At 36.4% G+C, this 27,645-nt stretch overlaps 2 protein-coding genes across 2 annotated transcripts; one reads left to right on the top strand and one right to left on the bottom strand.

Annotated features, from left to right (window-relative positions):
• Window positions 1-2,053: 2,053 nt before the first annotated feature.
• On the bottom strand, window positions 2,054-10,204 carry LOC132544597 (rhodopsin, GQ-coupled-like; the record flags this gene model as incomplete). Its single annotated transcript, XM_060208213.1, has 3 exons — window positions 2,054-3,201; window positions 3,842-3,978; window positions 9,960-10,204. Coding segments are annotated over 3 exons (1,530 nt in total), but the record flags the coding sequence as incomplete, so codon positions are not given.
• Window positions 10,205-16,741: 6,537 nt separating this feature from the next.
• LOC132544595 (neurotrypsin-like) lies at window positions 16,742-26,625 on the top strand. Its single transcript, XM_060208212.1, has 12 exons — window positions 16,742-16,817; window positions 19,877-20,043; window positions 20,166-20,262; window positions 20,498-20,566; window positions 20,845-20,967; window positions 21,822-21,987; window positions 22,392-22,499; window positions 22,621-22,682; window positions 23,567-23,753; window positions 25,208-25,479; window positions 25,623-25,762; window positions 26,434-26,625. The coding sequence occupies exons 1-12, from the start codon at window positions 16,742-16,744 to the stop codon at window positions 26,623-26,625; spliced, it is 1,659 nt and encodes a 552-aa protein (XP_060064195.1).
• The last annotated feature ends 1,020 nt before the right edge of the window (window positions 26,626-27,645 follow it).

Below are 27,645 nucleotides of genomic sequence, written 5' to 3'. Positions count from 1 at the left end.
CCATATTTAGAGTGTGACACATGACGACACACCATATGTAGAGTGTGACACATGATGACACTCCATATTTACATTGTGACACATGACGACACTCCGTATTTCCAGTATTAAAATACAATGCGACACATGACAAAATGTAATATTTATAGTGCCGCAAATGATAAAACGTACTAATATGACGATATTCCAGTCAGACAAATGACGATTACGGACGACCCATTGTGGCATTTCGTTTTTGCAGTCGGAAACATGAAGAAATCTGTGCGACAAATGACGACAATGCGATATTAACTTTTTAACCCAAGGACATCATTCCGTTGTTGACTTTGTCCCACATAACGATATCCTACACATGTATTCAAATTTTGTCATTTGGCAACATTCCTTGTTTTATACTTAGTCCCGACTTTATATGTTTTACACAAAATATATTATTTAGTATTTTTACAGTTAATACATATGGACGAGTGGTCTTGAGGTTTATGGTATGTATTAAACACAGAGGGTTTTAATGTTTTATACGCATATTTTCTAGTACAGTGTTCCGTAAGATTTCCAAGGATGACTTAATTAGCTGTACTTGTAGATCAGTACAAATATACGACTGAACTGGTTAACTCATGTGTGTGACCAGATGCTGTTTCATTACGTAAATAAAATGGTGATTTTCTATGTATGTATAAATATAGAACTTTCCATCAACTAATTAAACCGCCATTGATTTGTATAACACTTGTTGAAATAAATATCAAGTTCGCCTGATGTATCATTCACAAGATGACTACAGGTATTGATGCTACAGTCCACGACTTTACGATATAACTTCATCTGTTTCTATCTTTATAATACTTGTAATACAGGTATGTGTATCATTTTCTGCGAATTAATTGATAAACGGCATATAAATTAAGAGCTATTTTCTTCCCACGCGAAACAAACCAACTGCTCCGTTAACATTGTATCAACATTTCTCTTAGACGATATATGCATGTATTACCTCCAAATATATCCCGAATCAATCATTTACTATTCGTCTATATCGAGCACAAACGTTCATAACTGATAATAATTCTGATGTATCTTATAGGGTTGAAATATTTCGGTAAGGATCGGGGGCGTGGCAAAAGTGGCGTGGGCGTGGCCTAAATAGAAGGACGGTTGGTTTTCAGGTAGATTAGAAGATATTCTTTACTAAAAAGAGTTTGTATTCAAACAAACATACTTCCTATCCTGACCAAATACATAATCCTAAGGGAACGACTGAAAGTGACATCGAAACAGGTGTAATACAAATGTAGAACGGATATAAACTGAGTATACTGGGTTATCAACTATTTCGCTAGTACTTTTCATATAACTATAAATATATGCTTTTGTAACACCCCTCTTTGAGCCTACTATCTTTGCAAGAAGGTCCACCTCAGCAAATAGCTAAATAACAACTCGAAAGAATGTTATGAGTTTACGCACGTTTTTACTCTCAACAATATCAAAATTCAAGATGACATCGGAAGACAAACCCATTGGTATAGCAAAAATAACCTGCCCAACACAATCTACAACATAATGAATGAAACTTCCATCCAAAATGTAATACATATACATTGCACTACTTCAAAATAATTTTTTATGAAAACCAACCAACCTACCAACTAACAAATAAACATTATCTCAGAGTCCTCAACTCAATAATCTACATTTAGTAAATCCCGTCTCAAGTATGTCGATGACCATTCTAAACTCCAGAATGATTACAGAATCTTCAAAAGCGTATGGGGAAAATGGCATATATAGTCCACAGCGTAATGTACAAAGTTCGTTGCTGTCTAGAATCACAAGTGTTTGGGATACTGGTCCCGCGGAAACATGAAGTTACACATTTATCATCGAAAGGCTCCTGTTGTATATGTATGATCATGTATGCAGCTGTTCCTGGTGACGTCGGTGTGTCTGTTTTTAAGACCACCTCATTAATGATTTCTCACTTTCGGTTGACTGACACCATATGGTTTCAGATGATGTCACTATAAACGTCATTTCATGACGTCAGCTGTTAAAGGTAAGTAGTACCTAGACCCACCCGCTCATTATTGTTCAAGACGTAAATATCACCTGGAGGCGCTCCGAGTGCCTGGGTTGTTGGTCCATGTTGCACTCGTGTAGGAATATACAAGGAATTTAAGTTGGAATCCCGTCTGCCTTGATCTTGAGTGATATCAAGAAGTGTATCCACTTCTACTTGATAAGCCAATAAAAACATGGCGGGATAAGAGCGAGAATTATCATCTGATTTTATGACGGAGACACTTCTGCCGAAAGACCTGTCTCTGTTGGCCCGCGTCGCCTCTTCCGGCATTTTTCTCTCCGTTAAACTCATTGCCGTCGTTGTTGTCGATTCGCTAAAGTTACTGAGAACGCTGGATACGTCGCTGTTGTTGCTCTCCGTGCGAGTCACTTCTCGCTTCCTATAGCTGACTGAGGTTCGGAAATCAGGCTTATCCGCCGGCTTACAACAACAAAACATCCAAGGGGCCCGCTGATAAAGTGCTCTGCGAAATTTTGGATGACTGAATGCATATACAAGCGGATTGTGCATGGAGCTTGACTTCGCGAGCATCACGGGGAGTTCTGACACCAATGGTGTTATCCAATGCGCAGGTCCAAACTGTGCTATCAAGGCAATGATAGCGTAGGGGCTCCAAGATAAAATAAACAAACAGGTGATGGCCATGGCAATTTTGGAAATCCTAATTTCCGATCGAGCTCTCTTATTATTTACCCGAATGTCTTCTGCATTCATGTTCTGGGTTAAAGTAAGCATCTTTTGGTCATGATTCCAGACACCGAAGATGATCAATATATAAGATACGCTTATGATAAGCAGTGGTAGAGCGAATCCACATAGATACAGAATTATGATGTATACTCGTGTCCGGGTCGTCTTTGTTAAATAGTCGAAGGTACATGACGTTTGGAAACCTTCGGGAATGTAGGCGCCCCAGCCAAAGAATGGTGGGACACTCAAGAGAATGGACAAAGCCCAAACCAGAAGGATCATAAGATACACCTTGCGTCTTGTCATGGTCTGTGATGCTTGTAGCGGCTTGGTGATGACGATATACCGGTCAATGGAGATAGCTGTCAGGGTGTTGATGGACATTAGTCCAAAAACACCTCCCACAAAACCGTAAAGCTGACAGGCTGCAATACAAGACATCAGATCTTTACTAAATCAATATCAGGTATTTTGTGTCATTTACTACATACGAACCGTATTTTGAGTAAAATAAACACAAGCATAATTTGTATTGGTTTTATTGCTTTAAGCTGTTTCTCGCATTATTATTTATTTCTATGGAACCATAATGCCACAGTAGATATGTAACCGGGGTCTCATACAGTATAATTCATATAATCTTTTATTCTGAAAGTGCTTTTCGAACTGCTGATTAAGCCGAAGACAAAGAAGTGAATAGTACCCTCCGATACAAGTTTAGAATCAGATACAGAAGAGCCCAATGACTAAATCTTAAGTACATCTTACAGCTGTTTCGGCTTTCTAGGACGCATCAGTGATGTTAGGGCGGACAAAAGACACACAAGCGAATAAGGTAATGTAGATTCAAGCAATGAATTAAACTGGATCGCATAGCTGTTTAGTCTTTCTATGGCTCCCCAGTGACGCTAAGAGCTTAAACTGTTGAGACATTGATGACTGAAGAAGATTGAGATAAATGTCAAAACCATTTGGGGAGGAGCACTAAATTTAATAAAAGTCATAAATTTGAATATTGAATTTTTGAAAAGAACATCAAATGTATATGTACTCTGAATCACTCACTCAGGGATCCAAACACCCACTTCTGGTGGAAGGAGGACACAGTCAGTAGCGGGAAGCCATTGAAAGCAGAGAAAATGAGGTCACTGACAGCTAGGTTCACCACTAGTAAGTTCGATGGTGATCGGAGGCTCTTCGTGCTGCAAAAAATAATCATTTTTTTCTCCGTTCTTACATAATACACAAATATCATACACTGTATACAATATAAACCAATTTTTGCGTATTTCATAATGAACTAAGGGTCTCTCTAACACCACTTCCAACTTGACATTGACCCACTTTTGCTCCAGCGCGACCTACTTAGACCTAGGTGATGTTTTAAACCCAAGTTGACCGAGCCTGCTGACCTAGCTATGGTCTAACCTGCTTAGACCTAGATGGTGCTTGAAACTCCAACGTGACCTAGTATCAGATTGATCTAATGTAATGTATAAAAGACAGAGAGTTTTCTCATCCAGTATCTGTCTTCTAAGGAAGAAAGAACGACACAATCAGCACTCACATAGTTCGCCGTTTCAGTGATCTGCGGGCCAGGTAAGTAATTGTTCTATTTTGTTTGAACGCAAATTTTCGTTGTTATAAGACGCTGCAGTTGATATTAAATGTTACCACAGCGAGGACTCAATGCTACAAAATCTCTGGTTTATGATTACAACCTGACTGGAAAAGTACCATGTCAAGTTCAGAAATACTTGAATTTAGTATGACGGTATTTGTCTGTTGCTGATAGATTCATAAATAATTGTGAGCCATGCCAAAAGTTGACGGAACTGTTGAATTTGACATTGAGGCGGCTGTCGTGACGTTTTGCTCAAGTCGAAGTATTTCAACAATCTAATGTTTGTTTTAGTTGTCAGGGAGAAATATTTTAACAGTCTAATGTTTGTTTTAGTTGTCAAGGAGAAATATTTCAACAGTCTAATGTTTGTTTTAGTTGTCAAGGAGAAATATTTCAACAGTCTAATGTTTGTTTTAGTTGTCAAGGAGAAATATTTCAACAGTCTAATGTTTGTTTTAGTTGTCAAGGAGAAATATTTTAACAGTCTAATGTTTGTTTTAGTTGTCAGGGAGAAATATTTAAACAGGCTAATGTTTGTTATAGTTGTCAGGGAGAAATATTTCAACAGTCTAATGTTTGTTATAGTTGTCAAGGAGAAATATTTCAACAGTCTAATGTTTGTTTTAGTTGTCAGGGAGAAATATTTCAAACAGTTTGTTAATGTCAAGGAGAAATATTTCAACAGTCTAATGTTTGTTTTAGTTGTCAAGGAGAAATATTTCAACAATCTTATGTTTGTTATAGTTGTCAGGGAGAAATATTTCAACAGTCTAATGTTTGTTTTAGTTGTCAAGGAGAAATATTTCAACAGTCTAATGTTTGTTTTAGTTGTCAGGGAGAAACATTTTACCAATCTAATGTTTGTCTTAGTTATCAGGGAGAAATATTTCAACAATCTGATTTTTGTTTGAATTGTCAGGGAAAAATATTTCAACAGTTTAATGTTTAGTTGCCAGGGAGATGTTCCAATAACATCCACCTTTAGGTAATACATTGTACATCCTCATACCCCTGTACTATTTACAAAAATAAAGGCAAACAATCTTGTTTACGTTACAGACTCGTCCTCTAAAATATACATTAACAGGTGAAGGATTTTACTGTCATTATTTACTATAGTTAAGGGAGGCTTCATGAGGAGATGTAATTACGCAATGTGTTTCAGTAAGGTTTCTTTTTAGCCTATCTGACTCGACGTCTGGCTAGTGATGTAATGACCAATATGTATCTTCTCATCCTCTTTATATGAACAGCTCTGACTGGGATATTTCTTTAACAATCAAGCCTAATACTTCCTGTTGCGGGTTAGTAACTTATAATACGATCACCTTTCTATGTTTATGGTTGGCGATATACAGAAAGCTCATCAAACAAGCCAATCTACCTTGACAACTGGGTTGGTTGACAAGTTTTCCGTCTCCGCGACTCCTGCCATGTCCGGATATCGTCTCACCGACGAACGCCAGTGTTATGGCGACGTGAAGGAGCGACCTGCATCCCCTTCGGTGGGATGGACTCGTCTGTAGCTCTTATTGTTTGGTTATACTAGTTTATACGACGTCTCCGGGGCCCAACAATGCCTTATCCTTACTCTAGCTGTTGAAACATGACTTTTACATTATATATCAGATGGTTTGGTGAAATACCTGTTACCACTCTGTATTACACCACTGAGAACAGTGGTAGGAAAGTAAAAGACAGTTAACTCTTTGTTTCCCATCAAGGTTTTCTTTGATAGGCGAATCAGTATTGTCTTCGCATATCTCATGACGAGACATGTTATAGTACTCGTGTCCAAAACGTGGCTGAATTTAGTTCACCAATGAGTTAAACGTTAAAAGGTATAAGCCTGATTGGTGCTTTGTGAAGTTGAGGTTTTATATTCAAACAAAATAAGAACATGTGATTTGCATTGAATCTTTTATTTACATTCGGACATATACGCGAACTTATTACCAGAACCTCTTCTTTTGTCCGATTTTTTCTTCATACCCTTAGTACGTTGCAGACAACAGACTTGATTTGGTTGCATGGAAGGTTTACCGCTGATGAGTTGTCTTCAGTCCATTAGGATACGTAATACCCATTAGGGCACGGATAGTGTCTGAAACTGCTACACAACGTGTCATTGACGATAGATATCACGATCTCAATACCGTCCCATGTATTTGTTGTACCATCTCCGGTTACAGCCAGCAATGTCTTCTGCAAATGATTCATTGGACTGTGAAAGGTTTTTTTCTTTGACGAGTGAGGATATCTAAAGTCTCCTTTTGTTTAATCTGTGGCATTTAACGGATGTTCCGTCATTTCCACATCCTTTATTTCTGTTATTTTTTTTATCTGTAAGAATAAAGACAAATAACATTAAGTCAACTGTTAACTTTGTAAATGTAAAGATAGGACGTCTTCATGAGGTGATGCAATTCTGAAACATTCACAATTCAATACAAAATAAGACTTACCTTATCTTGTATGTGTTTCATGCTGCTCTCTGTTCCCAAGAAGACTGATGCTGGATGGCACGAATCCCGTGTCTTTAATACAATACAGAAGGTCATTCTGGGGCTAGACCATGTTCGGGTTGAAAACACCACCTTGATACAAGTAGGTCGCTCTTAGGCTAGGACAACTTGGGAGCTAGACCAATTAAGGGCCGAGGATATGTGAAAACAACCCTTGCACGGAAGTAGGTCAGACCGGGAATAAGTCAAGTTGGTGTTAAACATCCCCTTGGGCAAAATAGGTCACAAAGGTGCAAAATAAGGTAAATGACACATTTGGGTTGCGGTGAAAGACACCCTTATAATGTTACCGAGCCAAGTGAATTAAACTGAATCATGGTTCTTCTGCGACTCGTTAGTGATAGTAAGGGTCTAAATTGTTAAAGGAGGCGAGTGAGAAACACACGTCACACCAGTGCATATGATCACCCCACTAATCCTGTCAGACATGTTGTGAGCTAAGCGTTTTAAAGAATCGATATAATCAATACAGGATCAAAAAATTAAAGTTCAAAGATCTAATTGATCAGATTAAATAACTTGTAGTGATTACATGTATTTGAAGTGCCAGTGAAGTATAAAAATTGATAATTCTCAGTGTGATACAAACTTTGATCTAATAGTGTGAATGGTATTCATCAATAAACAGAAAATGTAATTCTCTACTGATTAGTCTTTAAAGTATTGATATCATTATAGTTAGATATTTAGACAATACGCCAGAAAAAAACACAATAAGCAAGAAAGAAATGTAAAATGATTAATTCGACAAAAACTGCTGGGATCATATTCCAAACTTAAGATCTTCACAAAATAAATTAGCCTTTCTTACACAGAAAGAATATCAGAGATCTTAAAAACAAAGTATAGGCTATATCTCGAACCTTAATTACATAAGATTTAGTTATACAACATTGCTAATGTAAATTAAACATTGATTTTTTCGCTCCGGTTCCGTTGATAAACAAAATGTCATACAACATCTGTGGAAGGGCGGTATAGTTGACGACGAGTTGTGTTCTGACGATCTATAGAAACCGGAACATTGCCGTAAGCCAGTCTACCTCTCGATGATTGTATCGTACATACATATAACGGTGATTTTTTCTTAATACACTTGTTTACTGTAAATATGTTTAACCTTCCAATGGTTTGTGAGCGATTTAGGGGTGGGCGCCTGCTTCCATTGAACTCGGTAGGTGTATTATGTGATGATGTCGGCCTATATAAACGGTAAGATTGAAGGCTTTATAACGTTATCGCAAACGACTTGCTCAACAATACCAGGGTCAAATTAAAATTATTGAGTTGCTATTGTTAATGACATGGCCTCCAAAATTTAATAATATGCCAATATCATGTACGCGGGAGTTAGATACATCGTACATTGGTCCGGATTTACATAATGAATAATGCTTTAAGATGTCTCTCTCTCTCTCTTTCCGTTGAACTCATGTAGCTTTTTTACTATATAGATAAGCTTCAGCATGCCACAATGTTGTGTTTGTTTGACATTAAACAGAAAGGCCAAACTCATTAATTCCCTTGGTACTAATGACGAAAGTGATAAACTGATTTTAACCGTAAACTGCAAAATGGCTGTTTGGCAGTTTAGCAAAAGCTTGAAGGAAGAAATGCTGTATTTTAGCTAAAGTAATGAACGTTTTTAATTCTCTTCTTAAATTGTACTGTTATGTAGTGTTGCATTTTTTCACAAAAGCCCTGAATCGGTCTTTGATTTTCTTCATTTATTGTATTGTTAATGTATGTATGTTTTTACTTAAGCTTTGAAACGATCTTTAATTCTCTTCATGAACTGAAATGTTAATTTGCTGTCGAAATGCAGGTTTTACAGTCCCTTTCCCCTGATTACTTAATTCTTATGGATCTTTTGAATATGCGATGGATGGCATTGAACAATAGACATGACTTTTGATAAAGAAACATTTCCTGATTATTGCACATCGTGCCTTTGTTTAGTCTATTGGTGAACAAAATCATGCTGCATCATAGCGATATTTTCATCGGCTTTGGTTTTACATTGTCACACGTCTGTAATCTGCTTATCAGGGTATTAGGAAACAATCACAGGAATACCCTGGAGACTTTCGCTTTCGCTCTGACATAAAGCAAGTGTGCAAAAAATGTTTCATTTAATTTGATTTGTCGTCAGCCATGTTTATTTTGGGCCATACATCTTTGGTGTGAGCTTAGTATTAAACAACATTTTTAAAACAACACGAATTTCCTTAGATAGGACTTAAAGAGATAGCGAACGAACACTTCTTGTCATAATAGGCATGTATCGTGGCCCACAAGTACAAATGATTCACAGCAATTGATTAAAGCATCTGAGTGGTTATGGAACGTCTACGCAGTGGTTGTACATTATATGTGGAGTGTTTAAGGGATATCTGCGGAGTTGCTGTAGAGTATATGCAGAGAAGTTGCTGTGAACTAGTTGCAGAGTGTCTGCAAGGATTACCTGCTGGTGGAGTGTTGCGAGGCAGTTGCAAAGTAATTGCAGATGATCCAGTAACTCTCAGATATTCTGCAACTACTCCACAACAACTCAGCAGATACGCTGCAAATACTGTGCAGAAGCCCTGCAACCAATCAAAGGCTCTGAACTATTGTTATAATATTTGTCTACTTGTGGACCACTACTTCTATGATTTAAGAATAATTAAATATGTTATGTCTTCAGAAGAATAGGGTCGTATCACCATATTATGCAGCGTGCTCTGTCACTATAGGATATTTTTATAATGTCAGATGTATTAAGTTCACGACTTACAGTAATCAAATATCTATATGTGCTGAAAACAATTATATCTCAACCAGATATTTGCAAAGTTAACACGAGGCTAAACCTTGATTCCGAGTACTTAACTTCAGTTTAAACAATATTTCAAACCATAGTTAAACACTATCCGAGATACTTACATTACATTGGGGATAAGAAGGCAAGCTTTAACTAGACTTTAAAATATTATCTCGTGGTAGAGATACCTTTGTTTTTATCAAACAATAATATAACATTCTGTTTCCTTACTTGCTAAATATATAAATGACAATGGAATTTCCAGTAATCCCCAGTAGACCAACAATAGTGATGAAGACACCGATGATGTAATGCCATTCCTTTGTGACGGGTGGAAACTGTGTCCAGTGTGGATGGACGGACAGAGGGTGCTGGTCACTCCATATAGTGTTTGGCGTAAACGACTCGTTCATTGGTCCATCGATAACATTCAACCCATCGAGGGTTGACAGATCTGTAGGGAGAGATGAGGAGATTTAGAACAACAAACACACAAACAACGGCAAACAGGATATCTCGTTTTTCAATAATTATGTAGTATTATTATTAATATCTAGATTAAAAATGTGACTTTAACTTTTGTGATTGGTATAAATGTAATTATTGTTGCTCTACTGTTTCAGTCATCACGTGTATATAGTAGTGATGATTTTTCTTAGAAATTTGATGTTGAATATATCAAAGTCCATAGTGTCTGGTAAGTAAGACAAAAGACTGGACGTTTGATCTTTGTTAATCATTGCATGATACACCATCTACTGATATCAGTCTGGATACCTCTCGCTTCATTGTGACTCCAAGTCAGACGTACCTGTGTTAATCAACATGTTTTGGCGACGTTCCTATCGATTAGTCAAAGATATGTCTAAAGTCATACAGACAAAGATACAGAAAACACCACTCTGTTCTAATCTTTATGCCTAATGTTGTTATAATGTCAAGCACTCGCGACGTGTTCTGACCTTATCGCAGCAGAAACGTCGCATCGATGCAGTGTTTGACTATACTGTATCTGACTTTGTTGTATCAGACTATTTTGTGTCCGACTTTGTTGTATCAGACTATTCTGTGTCTGACTTTGTTGTATCTGACTATTTTGTGTCAGACTTTGTTGTATCAGACTTTGTTGTATCTGACTATACTGTATCTGACTTTGTTGTATCAGACTATTTTGTTGTATCTGACTTTGTTGTATCAGACTTTGTTGTATCTGACTTTGTTGTATCAGACTTTGTTGTATCTGACTTTGTTGTATCAGACTTTGTTGTATCAGACTTTGTTGTATCAGACTTTGTTGTATCAGACTTTGTTGTATCAGACTTTGTTGTATCTGACTTTGTTGTATCTGACTTTGTTGTATCAGACTTTGTTGTATCAGACTTTGTTGTATCAGACTTTGTTGTATCAGACTTTGTTGTATCTGACTTTGTTGTGTCAGACTTTGTTGTATCAGACTTTGTTGTATCTGACTATTTTGTGTCTGACTTTGTTGTGTCAGACTTTGTTGTATCTGACTTTGTTGTGTCAGACTTTGTTGTATCAGACTATTCTGTGTCTGACTTTGTTGTGTCAGACTTTGTTGTATCAGACTATTTTGTGTCCGACTTTGTTGTATCTGACTTTGTTGTATCAGACTTTGTTGTATCTGACTTTGTTGTGTCAGATTTTGTTGTATCAGACTTTGTTGTATCTGACTTTGTTGTATCAGATTTTGTTGTATCAGACTATGCTGTATCTGACCATCTGTATCTTGCTATGTTTTATCTGACCATCTGTACCTGACTATGTTGTATCTGACCATCTGTATCTTACTATGTTTTATCTGACCATCTGTATCTTACTATGTTGTATATGACCATCTGTACCTGACTATGTTGTATCTGACCATCTGTATCTTACTATGTTGTATCTTACTATGCTTTATCTGACCATCTGTATCTTACTATGTTGTATATGACCATCTGTATCTTACTATGCTGTATCTGACCATCTGTATCTTACTATGTTGTATATGACCATCTGTACCTGACTATGTTGTATCTGACTATGCTGGTCCTGACTATGTTGTATCTGACTATGCTGGTCCTGACTATGTTGTATCTGACTATGCTGGTCCTGACTATGTTGTATCTGACTATGCTGGTCCTGACTATGTTGTATCTGACTATGCTGGTCCTGACTATGTTGTACCTGACTATGCTGGTCCTGACTATGTTGTACCTGACTATGCTGGTCCTGACTATGTTGTACCTGACTATGCTGGTCCTGACTATGTTGTATCTGACTATGCTGGTCCTGACTATGTTGTACCTGACTATGCTGGTCCTGACTATGTTGTACCTGACTATGCTGGTCCTGACTATGTTGTATCTGACTATGCTGGTCCTGACTATGTTGTATCTGACTATGCTGGTCCTGACTATGTTGTACCTGACTATGCTGGTCCTGACTATGTTGTATCTGACTATGCTGGTCCTGACTATGTTGTATCTGACTATGCTGGTCCTGACTATGTTGTACCTGACTATGCTGGTCCTGACTATGTTGTATCTGACTATGCTGGTCCTGACTATGTTGTATCTGACTATGCTGGTCCTGACTATGTTGTATCTGACTATGCTGGTCCTGACTACGTTGTATTTGATTATACTGCATCTATATGACTCCTTTATAATATTTCTATGTTGTATCCGACTATATTGTATCTGACTATAGTGTACTTGAATATATTGTACTAACTCCGCTGTGTCGGATTCAAATTTATTTAATTCTGATATTCAGTACCATTACGTGTAACTAAACCTTACACCTTCGTAGGACGCAAATACTTAGATGATGTTAAAGGTTGTCCTATCAGTCATGGAATGGGCGATTCAGAACCTCGTTGATTATATGTTTTTTTTTTCCATTGGAAGCATTTTTTGTTAAATAGATATAAAATTGCCCCATACCTTCATAATGGCACTGGCTTATTAATCTTATGGGGTAGCTTGTGTAACTGGTGGCACAGGGCGGTGTATAGGTGTTGTATGGGGTTATTTGTGTAACTGGTGGCACAGGGCGGTGTATAGGTGATGTATGGGGTTGTTTGTCTAGCTGGCTCATACAAGGCTAATATCTTGGTATATGTAGCCTATCTAATAATTCATGGATAGACTGAAAGGTTTCAGACCGATAAATGATTACTTGACAGGAAACCAGCAGTATAACAATACCATATCGTCATAACTAATCCCTAAGAACATAGTCGATATAACTAATCCCTAAGAACATAGTCGATATAACTTGATACCATGGTATCACGAACTTGGTGTATTTCCATTTACAAAACATACATGTCATAACGCAGAGTCTCTCGAGCTGAAATAAATGGCTACATTTTTTCTGTAATAGGAAATCATGATTATCTGATAAAATAAATACATTAGATGAAAAAAATTTTTTGTACATATGTGAAAAGTATGTGATAATATAAATAAAAAGTTGTCATCTACTTATCAGCATTGTTAAGCTCCAATATCACCCATGATTCGACAGAAAGCTTAGTTACTTTCCATTACACTAGATATATGAACATTAATTTAATGACAGATTTTTAATAGACGAAGAAGACAAGAAAACGCTGGGAAAGAACAACATCTACAACAATGAACACACAAGAACAATACTGAAATACAACACAATAATAGACAGCTGAACAGAAAGTTATCTTAAAGCAAGACACAGTGACCAATAACCGCACATAAAGATGGAGGATACCAGACACATTGGACAATATCACCTCAATAGACGGTGGATACAACACAGAATGAGCAAAGACAACGCCAGTAGACGGTGGATACAAGACACGCTGAGCAAAGACAATAGATGGTGGATACAAGACACACTGAGCAATGACAACGCCAATAGACGGTGGATACAAGACACACTGAGCAAAGACAATAGATGGTAGAAACAAGACGCATTGGGAAATGACAACGCTAATAGACGGTGGATACAAGACACACTGAGCAAATACCATACCAATGAACGGTGATAACAGACACATTGGCAACAGACTGAACAATCGCCACAGCAATAGACGGTGGATACAAGACACATTGGCAACACACTGAACAATGACCACAGCAACAGACGGTGGATACAAGACACGCTGGCCGCACACTGCACAATGATCACAACAATAGACGGCGTATACAAGACACACTGGCCGCACACTGAACAATGACCACAGCAACAGGTGTTTGATATAAAACCTGCTGAACATTGACCACGCCAATAGACGGTAGATACAAGACATACGAACATTGACCACACCAATAGACGGTAGATACAAGACATACGAACATTGACCACACAAATAGACGGGAACCCACAAGACACATAACGCTATAATCTAAACAATGAATAAACGAACACATAATAGATGGGGTTTTAGTGAAATGTATTGATCAGAAGCAATAACACATGATATATACATTTCTCTTAAGAAAACCACCCTTTTGGCGATTGTAATTCGCGTTTTCATTCTGTAGTGCAGACCTACAATTTTTATCAATTATGAAAGATATTGATCGTCACATGGCAAAGGTTAGAAATCCTAGTTTCACCAATTTAGTACTCCTAATGGTAATACTAGAGTTGTAAAGTGGAGCGTTCATCTCCGCACTTCAGAACTTTATCCTGTCGTAATAACCTTTCTAAATAAATAAAATTCATTTATTATAATATATTCTTCAATCTTTTTAACTATGCTAAAAATTCTGAAATAATTCTTTTTAAAATAATTAATCTTATTTCAGGAAACTATTTCAATGAATATAAATACGATATAATCGCTAGACTACATACATAGGTAAGACGTAAAATCTCCATATACTGTAGAATCAATGTGGCTTTATTGTACTTACTTTCTGCCATGTTCTCCGTCCTACGCCACCTGCATCACTGTAACGATTGATCTGGCACTGCCAACAAACGCGATCTCATTAGTAAATTACATTTGTATACATCAAGCCATGTCTTAAATTGTATTTTTGTATGGCGATGTAGCTCAGAGGACAAATCTTGTTCCACACCTCTACACTTTCTGAAGTAAATAGTATATAATACAAATTTCAAAGAGACGACTACAACACTAGAAATGTCACAATATTAACGGACATCATTTGACCGAAGAGTTCGTATACTACATACAAAATACAATTACTATTATTGTGGATTAAATGGATTTATTGCCGTCTCTTTGCATGCTTAGTCGATTTTCAATGTTGTTTGTCTGAGAAAGTAATCCGGACCAGCAAAGTCCAGAGTATTTCCAGCTATCTCGTTACACATATTTCGAGGAAAGATATTCTTCTTAAACAAAGTATGGAAGTTATATTGATCAAATGTCAGATTGTTTTGAAATTACCGTACTCTCGTAAACATGCTCCAAAGTTGATGGATGAAATATCAACGACCAAGAACAGAAAACAATATAAGACCAAAATCTCTTGAAGAAGTATTGATCTTTCAGATTGTTGAGAAATAATTTGGAATATAGTTTGTGAGAAAAGTAATACGTGCAATCCAAATAATGGGTCATTTACATAAATCAAATGAAATATCGGACTTTCATTATAACATGTGGAATCGCTAATATTGAGGACTTCAAACCCCTAGAAATCCTGCATCGATGCCAAAACTTCTGAGTTTTGAAGAGTGCTTTCCAGTTGCTAATAGCACCATGTATTTGCATTTGAATTACTGGTCTTCGACGAGACAGTGTCAAATGCCCCCTGAAAGTCAATTCATTGATGACATTAAACTGCGAGAAGTTTGTTTCTGTATCCATATCATACAGTTTATCATTTATCGAGTCATCTTCTAGAGATTGAGTGCGGGACATTTTGATTAACAAGACTTAATCTCTACCGAAAACTGTTATAACCAAAAAGAAATTATTTATTGTCAGTAGGAAGTGTTTCTACAGTTTCTCTTAATCATGTTTGATGATGGAACATTTACAGATATATTTATTTATTGTTTATTGGAACTCCGTGAATGCGAAACACACAACACTAGGATATTTCTACACCATATTCTTCAACAGACTAAAAAGTTTTCAAATCAATAGTTTGTTTAGTAACACTTTTTACTCGTTTGCATAACACAAGATTATAGTTATAAAACATTGTATAAAGCCAAATGAAAGATCTTTTCCATAAGTTCCTGATGTAAACAGAATAAAAATAATTCGATGGCGTTTAGATTGCACACTTACCGTAAGTCGGGTTTGATACAGGTAAGCGAGACTGAAAGTTATTACAGCGAAATCAAGACTCCAGTAACATTCGCATTAAGAGGACTTACTCATATCACAAAGGAGAATAAATTTTTAGACATGGCGGAAATCAAATCATTGAGATATTAACACGTGAATATAGTGTGTATTGATATTGCCTCCTGCGGTGGGCATTGCAGAATGAACCGTTTTTTCGTCTTTAGCCTAGAAACAATTTCATCACAACAAGGCAGATGGTATTGCCCCTAAAAAGGCACATAAGCAGCACATGGGCTGTATCTAAGGAGTATGACTATAAAAGATGAATCTCAGTTTCAATTATTCAAAATCAATTATACATTACTGATCACGTTACGTATTCTGAACCTAGGCGTAATGTAATGCTACGTAATAGAAGAAAACAGGCACAAAAATCCTTCCGGACGATGACGTCATATCTCTTATACCCACCCTTAAATTCCCAGGTAGGCGACAAATTTGGCATACAATTCCCTGATAATAAGGCAAAGTAATGGGCCACGGTTTAAAATTTGTAATATGTCACTTACAGTGTGACGTCTGCGTGTCCACATATAACCACTAGACGTGAAGCTCGTCCAAACAATCCTGTACACAGTGTCATCGAGTTCACTTTTATCTATAACTGGACACAACCACTTAGGCGCGTTTAAGTTTCTGTTTGATGCTGAAAAGATTTGTACGTAAATGTGACTTGAAATTATAGGAGATGCATCCCTTGCAAGTAAATATTGTGTTCATTTTAGCTGTTTTTGGACTGTCCGAATCTGCCCAGCGAACAGAAGGTAAGACAATCTCTTAGAACTTGCGATATTGATGAAATCGTAAAGCTATCATTGAAACCTAGATCTTGGTTAAAGGCAGTATCATCAAGTATATAGTTCATACATTCTACAAATGTCTCGTGTTTACAGGTGGATGAAAAAATTACAAACAAAAAGGTGTGTCAATAAGAGGGACACCTGTAGACCTAAAGAGGTTTATCTCTAAGTGTCTTTGAAAATTTGACCTTGTGAAAATGAATATGAATGAATTACTTCAACTATGAAATAACAACAGCAAGACAAACTGGACTAAAAACGAAGTAGTTTTAACTTTTATTAAATGCACTATAAATTTATATAATTATAAAATATGTTTGTGGTAAAAAAAACTTAATAAAGGAATCATAAAATCATAAAAGGAAGGTTTTTGTTTTTTTAATTGTTTTTTTTTTAATTAAATAAGAGAATTCCCGTAATTGATTTGTATTTACCTGTTCATATATTTCTGTAAGGCCTAACCAACACGACAGATTTATGGGATAAAACAATTAGAACTGGTAAGACAAATCCATTCATTCATTAAAAGACCATTTTCTAATAGTGCATTTCAGAAAAGTAATTCACAACAGGTGGTGCTAGAAATATCACTTGAGAACTCAAGCTGGTTACAAGCTGGTTGTGGTTAAATGTCAATAACTATATATGAACTCAGTATTTTCAAAACTCTTGTTAGGTATATTCGTCTCAAATATGCACCTTATAAGCTATATAAAGGGAATTCTTTGGAATTCACCAGGCATCTCTGTCGCACAACGATAATTACAGTTCTTACCATTAAAGTCAGTATCATCGGAAATAAAACAAAATTTATTCAATAAAATATATTTAAAAGATTAACCAACTTGTCTTGGACGTATCCGGAACAGTGATATATAACAAACAATCCCATGAACAACAGGTGCTTTCGAAGGGCAATAATTATTTTCAGCACCTGAACTTTGGAACGACACCTATCAGATAATAAACTCAACAAAATGTTTCAAATACATAAATAATGTGGAGTGAGAAATTGATCTTGCGCGTCAACTATCAACATACTGTCTATATTTATAGATAAAAAGTATAAAAAAATCAAACTTGATATCAAATTTTGTACGAATGTACGATTTTCAATTGTAGTAAGTAGAAATGATGAGAAAAGGTGAAAGTAACATGCAGATTGATTACAAACATCACACTCAATGTATGACTTAGAAAATGCTGGGTATCGACAATCATTGAAAATAAATGGTTTAGGGAAACTTAATGTTTTTCTTGGTGTCGTTACAAAGCAAAACACAAAAGTAAAACGTCATTGATTTAATGTTAGGATGATAAGAGAGAGAGCATTTAGGGATAAAAACTAAGAACATAAATTCATTGTTGTTATCCATTTAATATTTCCCAGAACATAAATTCATTGTTGTTATCCATTTAATATTTCCCAATGTCTTTATAATTAACTTGACTGGTCAAAACACACATTGAATTATATAGCTGTAACCAATTGTTGATATAAAAATGTATTATACAACTCTTTCGGTCATGTAATGGTGGTCAGAGATCTAATCATCTAGATATGAATGCCGTGACTGAATTTTCAATCAGCTGAGTACATTGAGTGCACCGGAAGCACAAACTGCGAAGCTATTTCTGTCAGTAGGTAGGTCTCTGTTTGGACAATGACCGACACTCAATGTCAGATAAGCCGATCTCACGCTCAAGTTCAAGTTGATCAAAGTATTTTGTTTTAGAACGTTTTTGACCTTTATGGAAAACTGTTTCACTGGCAAACAGACAATTCTATGGTTATATAATACCGCTAGTCTAAAGTATATTAAGTCCGTACCATTATCCTTTTCTAAACAACAGTTAAGTCTTTTCACACAGAGGATGGACATCAAAAAACAGAAAATTAAAACACGTTCTAACAAGAAAATAAAGAAAAAGGTAATAATAAGGCTATAAAGGAGTTCTATGGCCTTTATCAGGGTCTCAATGGGAAGTATATCATTTCTTTTTACGATATAAAGCCCATGGTTACCTTGTTGATGATATCTGACTGGGGATTTTGTTGATGATGTATGTCTGGTGATTGTGTTGATGATGTCTATCTGGTGAGTTTGTTGATGATGTCTGTCTGGTGATTGTGTTGATGATGTCTATCTGGTGAGTTTGTTGATGATGTCTGTCTGGTGATTGTGTTGATGATTTCTGTCTGGTGATTGTGTTGATGATGTCTTTGTTGATGATGTCTGTCTGGTGATTGTGTTGATGATGTCTGTATGTGATTGTGTTGATGATGTCTGTCTGGTGAGTTTGTTGATGATGTCTGTCTGGTGAGTTTGTTGATGATGTCTGTCTGGTGAGTTTGTTGATGATGTCTGTCTGGTGATTATGTAGATGATTTCTGTCTGGTGATTGTGTTGATGATGTCTGTCTGGTGAGTTTGTTGATGATGTCTGTCTGGTGATTGTGTTGATGATGTCTGTATGGTGATTGTGTTGATGATGTCTGTCTGATGGCTTTGTTCCTTTCGGGATGGTTATCCTCCTGAGACGCTCTATGTGGCGGGTGTTATCGATGTCGATGAATCAGGTGAAGTTTAACCTTCCAGAAAACCCGCTTTAAATCTCTTTGTGCTTTCCAGGGTCTCCCTGTAAACCGCTCCGGTGTTCTAACTTTGCCCTTACGCTTTTTCGTCGCAAACATTTGTTGATGTTGATATATTTCATATACTTAGAGGCCCGACCACAACCTATGAATGAAAAAAGTATATCATTCAAAGGTTTGTTTTAGGGTTTTTGTTCTTGCTTTCATTCGTTTGATGGAAAAACATGCCATGGTTCTCGCATTAACTTGATTTTTTAAAATTTCTTTGAATGACCTTAGTTCACATCTTGGATTTTATTATTTTTGTTTTCCCTCCAAACAAACTTTGCAGAATCGGTAAACACACTTCATATGATCACGATTAAGGTACACGCATTACCCGAACCGTCACGTTTCAGAATCTGAAGTAGTTGTTTATGTTGCTTTAGCATGGAACAGAATACGGTTAGTGGGTGGAAACAGATACGGTGGCAGACTAGAGGTCAAGGGCAATGGTGTGTGGGGCACGGTCTGTAATAAAGGATGGACAGACGCTGATGCATTGGTGGCCTGTCGACATCTTGGATTTTCAGGTGTTGTCACTTCACAATTACAGGTAGTTATATCAGGGTGTCATGGTGATATTATCTTTTAAGAAAAAAAAACATCCCGTATATTGTACATGTTTGTTTAAAGAGCAGCACGATTCAAAAACCATTATTATGTAAATGTTTTCAGCGTGATCAATATGACGTAGGCACTGACCACATACACCTAATGCGGATTGCATGCTCTGGACGAGAGACGGCTATTACTCGCTGTGCCAGAACCATAGGTGATTTGATAACGTTTACTTACATATCAATTATTACATGTACCTGTTTCTATAAATAGAGTGTTACGCGCTAAATATTTCTGTTGTTCGTCACATAAGAAAAAAGTAAACGTGCATCGAATGTAACAATATATAAAATTTAACTAACTAAAACGACATATAATTTTTCAGTTACACAATAATCCCACAAGTGACGTGACCGCTTAATTATTTATGTTTGAACATTTTCATTCAGATAAGACCTGTTCCCATAGTGATGACGTAGGTATCGAGTGTCAGGTTCCTCGGCCTATGCGTCCATCAGGTGAGTGATATTTTCAAAATTGTTAGGAATATTAAATTTTGAAACGTCAAACGACACAAAGACATTTGATGGAAATGACAGCTTTGGTAAAATTTAGGTTTTTTGAATGTAATAAACTACTTATAAATAAACAAGAATCATAGAAATTGCAAGAGGGTGTTGTGGATTACTATAACATATACCATCAGTGCCATCACCAGTACATTATTTTTAGAATTCATTTGTAACTGCTTTGTGTGTAACCATTGTAACAAATCATTATTTGTCATTGGTTACAGTGTCCACTCGCTGCAGTTCGACTCAGTTCCGATGTCCGACGTCTAATACTTGTATTCCTGCTCGCTGGCGGTGTAATTACGTGGATGACTGTGGTGACAATGCGGATGAAAACCAATGTGAACGTAAGGCCCCTGTATTCTGCAAAGTACTAAAATAATCGCATATGTAATCAAACCCATTGCCCAGTTCATCTCTTTTGAAGTCAAATTTATAAAAAAACGATGTCAATTTTCAGGTCAGAGAAGGTGATAAACTTTGAAAAATGTTGATATATATTGGTTTGTGCAATATTTGATACGTGTCGCCTGAGATGAGACTAATTTCATGTCATAGAAAGTAATAAAAACACAATTGGAACTATTTCTATGGGATGGCCATTTGATGGTATGCGCGTGCGCTCCCTGGATAACCCCAGTGACTGATGAGCGGCGCCAAAGAGGATGAAATTAACCTGAGATTTCATGAATCCAAGACCTCACATTTGTTCTCGGGAACAAAGTTTATTATGGTTTACGCAGGAAATTACATTTCAAAAATCATTATTTCTTACATTTTTATTGAAAACAATTTGCACCCTAAGAATTACTTGTATGTAATGATACTTTAGTGGTATGCACTTGATTACACTGATTGGCCTGAGGGGTTATACCAGAAAGGGGGGGGGCAATTTAACTGAAATATTGCAATCCTTCTTAAGACATAGACTGGTTAGAATTAAAAAGTTGGTGATGGAGGAGATTAGGGTAATTTGCCAAATTTGCATACTGTGGTGACATGTTGTCGTCGCATTTCCTCCAAGATGGAGTAAAGCTTACTAAAATTTGTAAAAGAAAATTATTTTTTAGGTATAATTATGAAATTACATTTTTTTAAAATAAATTAAACTTGGTTAATATCATGGACATAAGATGATTTTTTTAATCTTTTATTGAACGTTTGTGACCGTTAAGGCCCTTGGACCTCTTAAACATTTCAGCGACGACCAGTTTACCAATGGTTGCAGATCCGTTCCGTCTAATGAACGGGGGTGGCCCGTGGGAGGGGAGACTAGAAATCAAGTACGCCAACATATGGGGCACGGTGTGTAATGACGGGTTCGATATCACGGCAGCCAACATTGTTTGCCGCGATCTTGGATACGAGTGAGTAACTATATCTTCATACGGCCTCCTGATATTGCACATGTTACAAAATTTGCAAATCCTTAACCTTTTTTCCGCATGAAATATTTACGATTTAAATTTGGAGAAAAGGGAAAGCAAACGGCTTCGAAACGTGTGTAAAGACATATTTAGTGAAGCTCTTGAAAACATAGAAAAACAAATATTGTCTTTTATGAGAAAAAGTTAACTTGTTCATGATGTACAAAAGTGGGACAGCGCTCCAAATTACGAGATGTAACTTTGGGTTTTTTGTGTGCCTAAGTTTTGTTACTGTTTAGGACTTGTTCACCATGATTGAAAATACAAACGTGTTAATTCTTAGTACATCAATATTAGTTACTTTATCATAAAGCTTATACAAGGTGGTTATGTTCTGTCGCCAGGGGCGCCCGGTCTGTGCAAAGTTTCGGATCTGGTCGTGGACAGATCTGGCTAGACGAAGTCAGCTGTATTGGGAACGAAACCTCACTGATGAACTGTCGTAGAAACAAGTAAGTATTGAATCTGTATATATTTATATCTATATCTTAAGTACAGCCATGACTACCTTATAAGTCCTTCAGATCTACATTTACGTCGCATTTTGTCTGATGTCAGAATACCCTTTTTCAGTTTAGCTGTCCATGACTGTCGTCATAGTGAGGATGTTGGTGTCGTCTGCTACCCATACAAACGTAAGTGTACCTGACCTGTATAAACAATACAAAAAGAAATGTGTGCTAAAGACACTTAGTTCCCCTAGAAGTGCTGTTTGGTATAACAGCTATCATGTCTATAATGACCATGAACTGCTTGTTGAATTATTTAACAGACAACAGTATTAATTTCACGTGGATTAGTATGCAAAGTCTTTAAGGATTTCTGAATACGGTAAACGTTGCAATACACTGGAATGTTTTGTAAATAATTATATGGGTACCGGTAGAAAACCATAAATAGGTACCGCTAGATATGTATATTTAAAAAGTTTCGCAATGTATGTGAAAATCTCATGGTGGATAACAAATTTAAAAAATATGTTTAAACACAAATTTGAAATCAGTTTTAGATAACACTTACCAAACTACAAAATATTAAGATCATCAAACGAGGGACAACAAATTGAATATTTCAAGAAACATTACAGAAATTTAAAAATTAAAAAATAACATTGTGTATACTGGGAATTAGGATACTTCTATATTATCAAATCTTCTATACAACACATGTAAATACTTCAAACAAATTAAGTGCACATAGTATGCCAGACAATTTAGATGACATATTCCAATATGATATATAAAAAATAAAGTTTTAAGATTCTTTAAGAACAAAAACAAAAAAGCAAAAAATAATTCGACAAACTTTGAATTATGAGCAAAGATATTTTTTAAATTAAAAAAAAATCAATCGCATGTTTTGGGTTTGGTTGGCAAAAGTATTATATAAGGAAAAAATAGGAAAAAAGCACTAAAGGAAACATAATAGAAAAAAACCTTTAAAGGCTTCGGACAGTTGTTTCATAATAATCATTGTAACAGGGGAATGGTAGATATTATCAGGAATGCTGTTTTCTCAGCTTGTGGTATACAGAACATTCCGGTCGTGTCAAGAAAGATTGTTGGTGGGCAAACTGCCAATCCTGGGAGCTGGCCTTGGCAGATATCACTTCGAGTCATTCTACCTAGTGGGCGTTATGACCACTTCTGTGGAGGGACACTCATTCATGAGGAATGGGTCATCACCGCGGCACATTGTTTTGACAGGTATAACACTATCTATATTATCAATTAGGTCATAGAAGAATATAGCTTACTCGAAATCAGCAAATGTCTCTTCTAATAATTCATTTACCCTTATCTTAAAGATAAGCAAACTCTACTATGAACCACTTGCAAAACTTACAGCAAACGAAAGTACTACATCGTAAAAATGGTGCGATAGCACTTTTTATACATCAAAGTGTCTTGACCTCGCTTTTCACAAATTAACCTTGAATTACTAAATTTACAACTATTCTAAATTCAGAGACAGATACTATATTTACTTATAAAATTCACATATAAAATCTACCGTAGCGACACACACACACACACACACACACACACACACACACACACACATTAGTTACAGTATTTCGCACGCACGCTGTTATTATACCTAAAGCACACACATATATATATATATATATATGTATATAATATATATATATATATTATATATATACTTCTCGAAAATGCAGATGCATGTTATTAATATCCATAAAGATCCATATATATATCTATAATATATATATATATATATATATATATATATATACTCTGATGAAAATGCAGATGCATTTAGCAAAGAGTATCGAAGTAAAAGTAATATCAAACATGATAAAGATTGTAACTTTAGATAAAGGTGTATCGTTAGAACAATGTACGAATGTACGTGTATATTAGGATAAACATGCGACAAGTCCATCCAAAGCTTAAGGGTACGCCGATTTCACTACAGTACATTTTGCATTAGCGTTTGACTGTAAGAAATGAAAAGAGACTTAGTTGTAAAGAAATTATCACAATATCAAAATAAAACTGCCCTTCTCGTGTGTCCACATCTGATAAAATACACGATAAAACACTACTAAAATACTTCACGAGATTATGATCAGTTCGGTAATAAATATACCTTTATGTGTTTCATTTTTCAGCAGTTAATGATTGCTAATAAAGAGAAATTTTGACAACACTTTTAGGATATGACAGGTATCTTTATCTCAGTTATCACAGTTAATCATTAGTATAAAGAGAGATTTTGACAACACTTTTCGGATATGACAGATATATCTTATCTTTTACAGACAATCACTCATTTTTCGCTACAAATTCCTCTCTTAATTATCTAACTTACTGTACGGGTTTAAAAACAACATACATATAGATATATACTGCGATTTTTCTCCATCACTGCCTGTATATCATACCCATGCTAAAGGTAGTTCAACAATTATATTTATCATTTAAAATTTTATGCAGTATATATTAACAAATCAATATTCATTGCCACCATTTAATATTTATTTATACATGTAAAAATTCAGTTATGGACATTTTCAAAAATTATATATAACTTTAATGAAATATCTATAAATATGAATATCAACATATCGTTTAAAGGAAATGGCAAACAATACTGTTCTCCGATTTTGGTTACACTGATCTTCATCTTACAGCCTTCAAAGCTTGGATGAAATTCGTGTCGTCTTGGGAGATCATCGTTTGTCCGTAACTGAAAAACAGGAGCAGACTTTTCGGGTACGGAGCGTCACAGTTCATGAGGACTACAGAAAAGGTCATCATGCACATGACATAGCAATCCTTCACCTGGTGGGGGCAGCAAACCTGAACAGCTCTCATGTCAACACTGTGTGTCTACCGAGCGATGCCAACACACAGTTTGAAAGTGGACACAGGTGTTACGCTACGGGATGGGGAGCAACTGAAGGTTCGTAGTCATGTAGTTGACATTTACCGTAAAATACATTGTAATTCCAATTTACCTTTTTTTTTTTCATTAAAGAGCGATTGGAAATATAATCAGTTAAATTTACACACCAGGATAAGCCTCTTTTTTCCTGTTTGATATAGGTACAGGTGATCAGGATGTCCTCAGACAAGTCCGATTACCAATCTACCGTAACTCAGCCTGTCGCCACTTCTATGGTTCCAGAGTGACGGATAACATGCTGTGTGCTGGTTATGACTTCGGCGGCAAGGACAGTTGTAGGGTAAGTCACTGCAGGGTGACAAGGACAGTTGTAGGGTAAGTCACTGCAGGGTGACAAGGATAGTTGTAGGGAAAGTCACTGCAGGGTGACAAGGACAGTTGTAGGGTAAGTCACTGCAGGGTGACAAGGACAGTTGTAGGGTAAGTCACTGCAGGGTGACAAGGACAGTTGTAGGGTAAATCACTGTAAGGTGACAAGGACAGTTGTAGGGTAAGTCACTGCAAGGTGACAAGGACAGTTGTAGGGTAAGTCACTGCAGGGTGACAAGGACAGTTGTAGGGTAAGTCACTGCAGGGTGACAAGGACAGTTGTAGGGTAAATCACTGTAAGGTGACAAGGACAGTTGTAGGGTAAGTCACTGTAAGGTGACAAGGACAGTTGTAGGGTAAGTCACTGTAAGGTGACAAGGACAGTTGTAGGGTAAGTCATTGCAGGGTGACAAGGACAGTTGTAGGGTAAATCACTGTAAGGTGACAAAGGCAGTTGTAGGTTAAGTCACTGCAGGGTGACAAGGACAGTTGTAGGATGTCACTGTAAGGTGACAAGGACAGTTGTAGGGTAAGTCACTGTAAGGTGACAAGGATAACTGTTTCTGTTAATGCATTGAGGGGAGATAACGATGTGTTTGAGTTTCGTTCCTCTTCAAAGTCTTTAAACACTCTTTTTTTCAGGGAGATTCCGGAGGTCCGCTTGTATGTAAAGCAAGCAGTGGACACAAGTGGACACTGGTCGGAGTGACGTCATGGGGTGAAGGTTGTGCGAGGGTAGGGCATCCCGGAATATACACTCGAACACAAAAATATCTTAAATGGATTCAGGACTTCGTAATAGGAGGCCGGACTACACATACCTTCATAAGATGATGCCTTACTCGCCTGTACGATGAAATGTAGCAATGCCACCTTTCCATATGAATCTCATTTACTCTCTAACTGACTGCCATGTGACGCGTTAAGTAAGCACTTAATTATTTATTGTTTTATGTGCTTTGTGTCTGTTGATATGTTTTACAATATATATTTATATGAAAAAAACAAACAAATAAAATGGTTCCTGATGCAATATTTATTTTTCTTTCTTATTGGTTTTATCAAATTTTAGCTCATAATGCGTGTTTAAGGTACTGTAACGTATATAATCAATATTATTATAAATCGTCCTAGATAACTGTTTCCGTTATCCATTGAGGTACCCATCAAATCAAAAACATTGAGAAAATGAAAGTCAGCCCATAGCGTCAATGTTTACTAATTTGTCAAACACAAACATGTTAAGGAAACAGAACATGTTCAAGATACACGATTTCACTGTTTACACATCGAATTCCGCAATACTGAGATACGGGGGCAACATTACATAACAACTAAAACAACTTAATATATTGCATTCTATGTGAAAGACAAAGCGTATAACCTTGTTTGTATAAAAATTGATGGGTATCGGGGACACGATAACATATTACGGTATCACCAGAAAAAGACGACTTTCTCAATACAATGTGTATCCAAAGTTACTTCTAGACTTGCAATGCTTTAAACAAAACAATGGTTAATTTTGATAATTTCAATTATTTTATATGCTGGATGCAGTGTTTTACATATGCCGATCACTCGCTGTTTATTTTTAGATAGATAACGTTATATATATAGGGTTGAAGACGAGATAAAGATACTGATTGTTAACCCAGGTGGCGAGACACATATCTCCGTAAACTACACTGTAACATGGATGGTGGTACAGTTTCTATCAGACCAGTGAGATGACAGAACAGAAATAACTTTTAAATGGATTGAAAGATAAACACTTATTGATGAACCCATCGGCAAACGATTCTGAAATTGTATCACAGAGGTAGGTTACTTTAGCTTAGGTTTCTTTGTATA

Source organism: Ylistrum balloti, unplaced genomic scaffold (assembly GCF_031769215.1).
Source record: "Ylistrum balloti isolate Yb309-2 unplaced genomic scaffold, AGI_CSIRO_Ybal_v1 Utg369802, whole genome shotgun sequence".
Classification (NCBI taxonomy): Eukaryota; Metazoa; Mollusca; class Bivalvia; order Pectinida; family Pectinidae; genus Ylistrum; species Ylistrum balloti.
This window is presented reverse-complemented; position numbering and strand designations above follow the sequence as displayed.

Bases quoted from the DNA above. Each gene is read 5' to 3' on its own strand.
- LOC132544595 (XM_060208212.1), top strand. From the start codon at position 16,742: ATGCATCCCTTGCAAGTAAATATTGTGTTCATTTTAGCTGTTTTTGGA. The intron at 21,988-22,391 runs GTGAGTAACTAT...TTCTGTCGCCAG, and splicing joins TGCCGCGATCTTGGATACGA to GGGCGCCCGGTCTGTGCAAA. The intron at 22,683-23,566 runs GTAAGTGTACCT...CTGTTTTCTCAG, and splicing joins CGTCTGCTACCCATACAAAC to CTTGTGGTATACAGAACATT.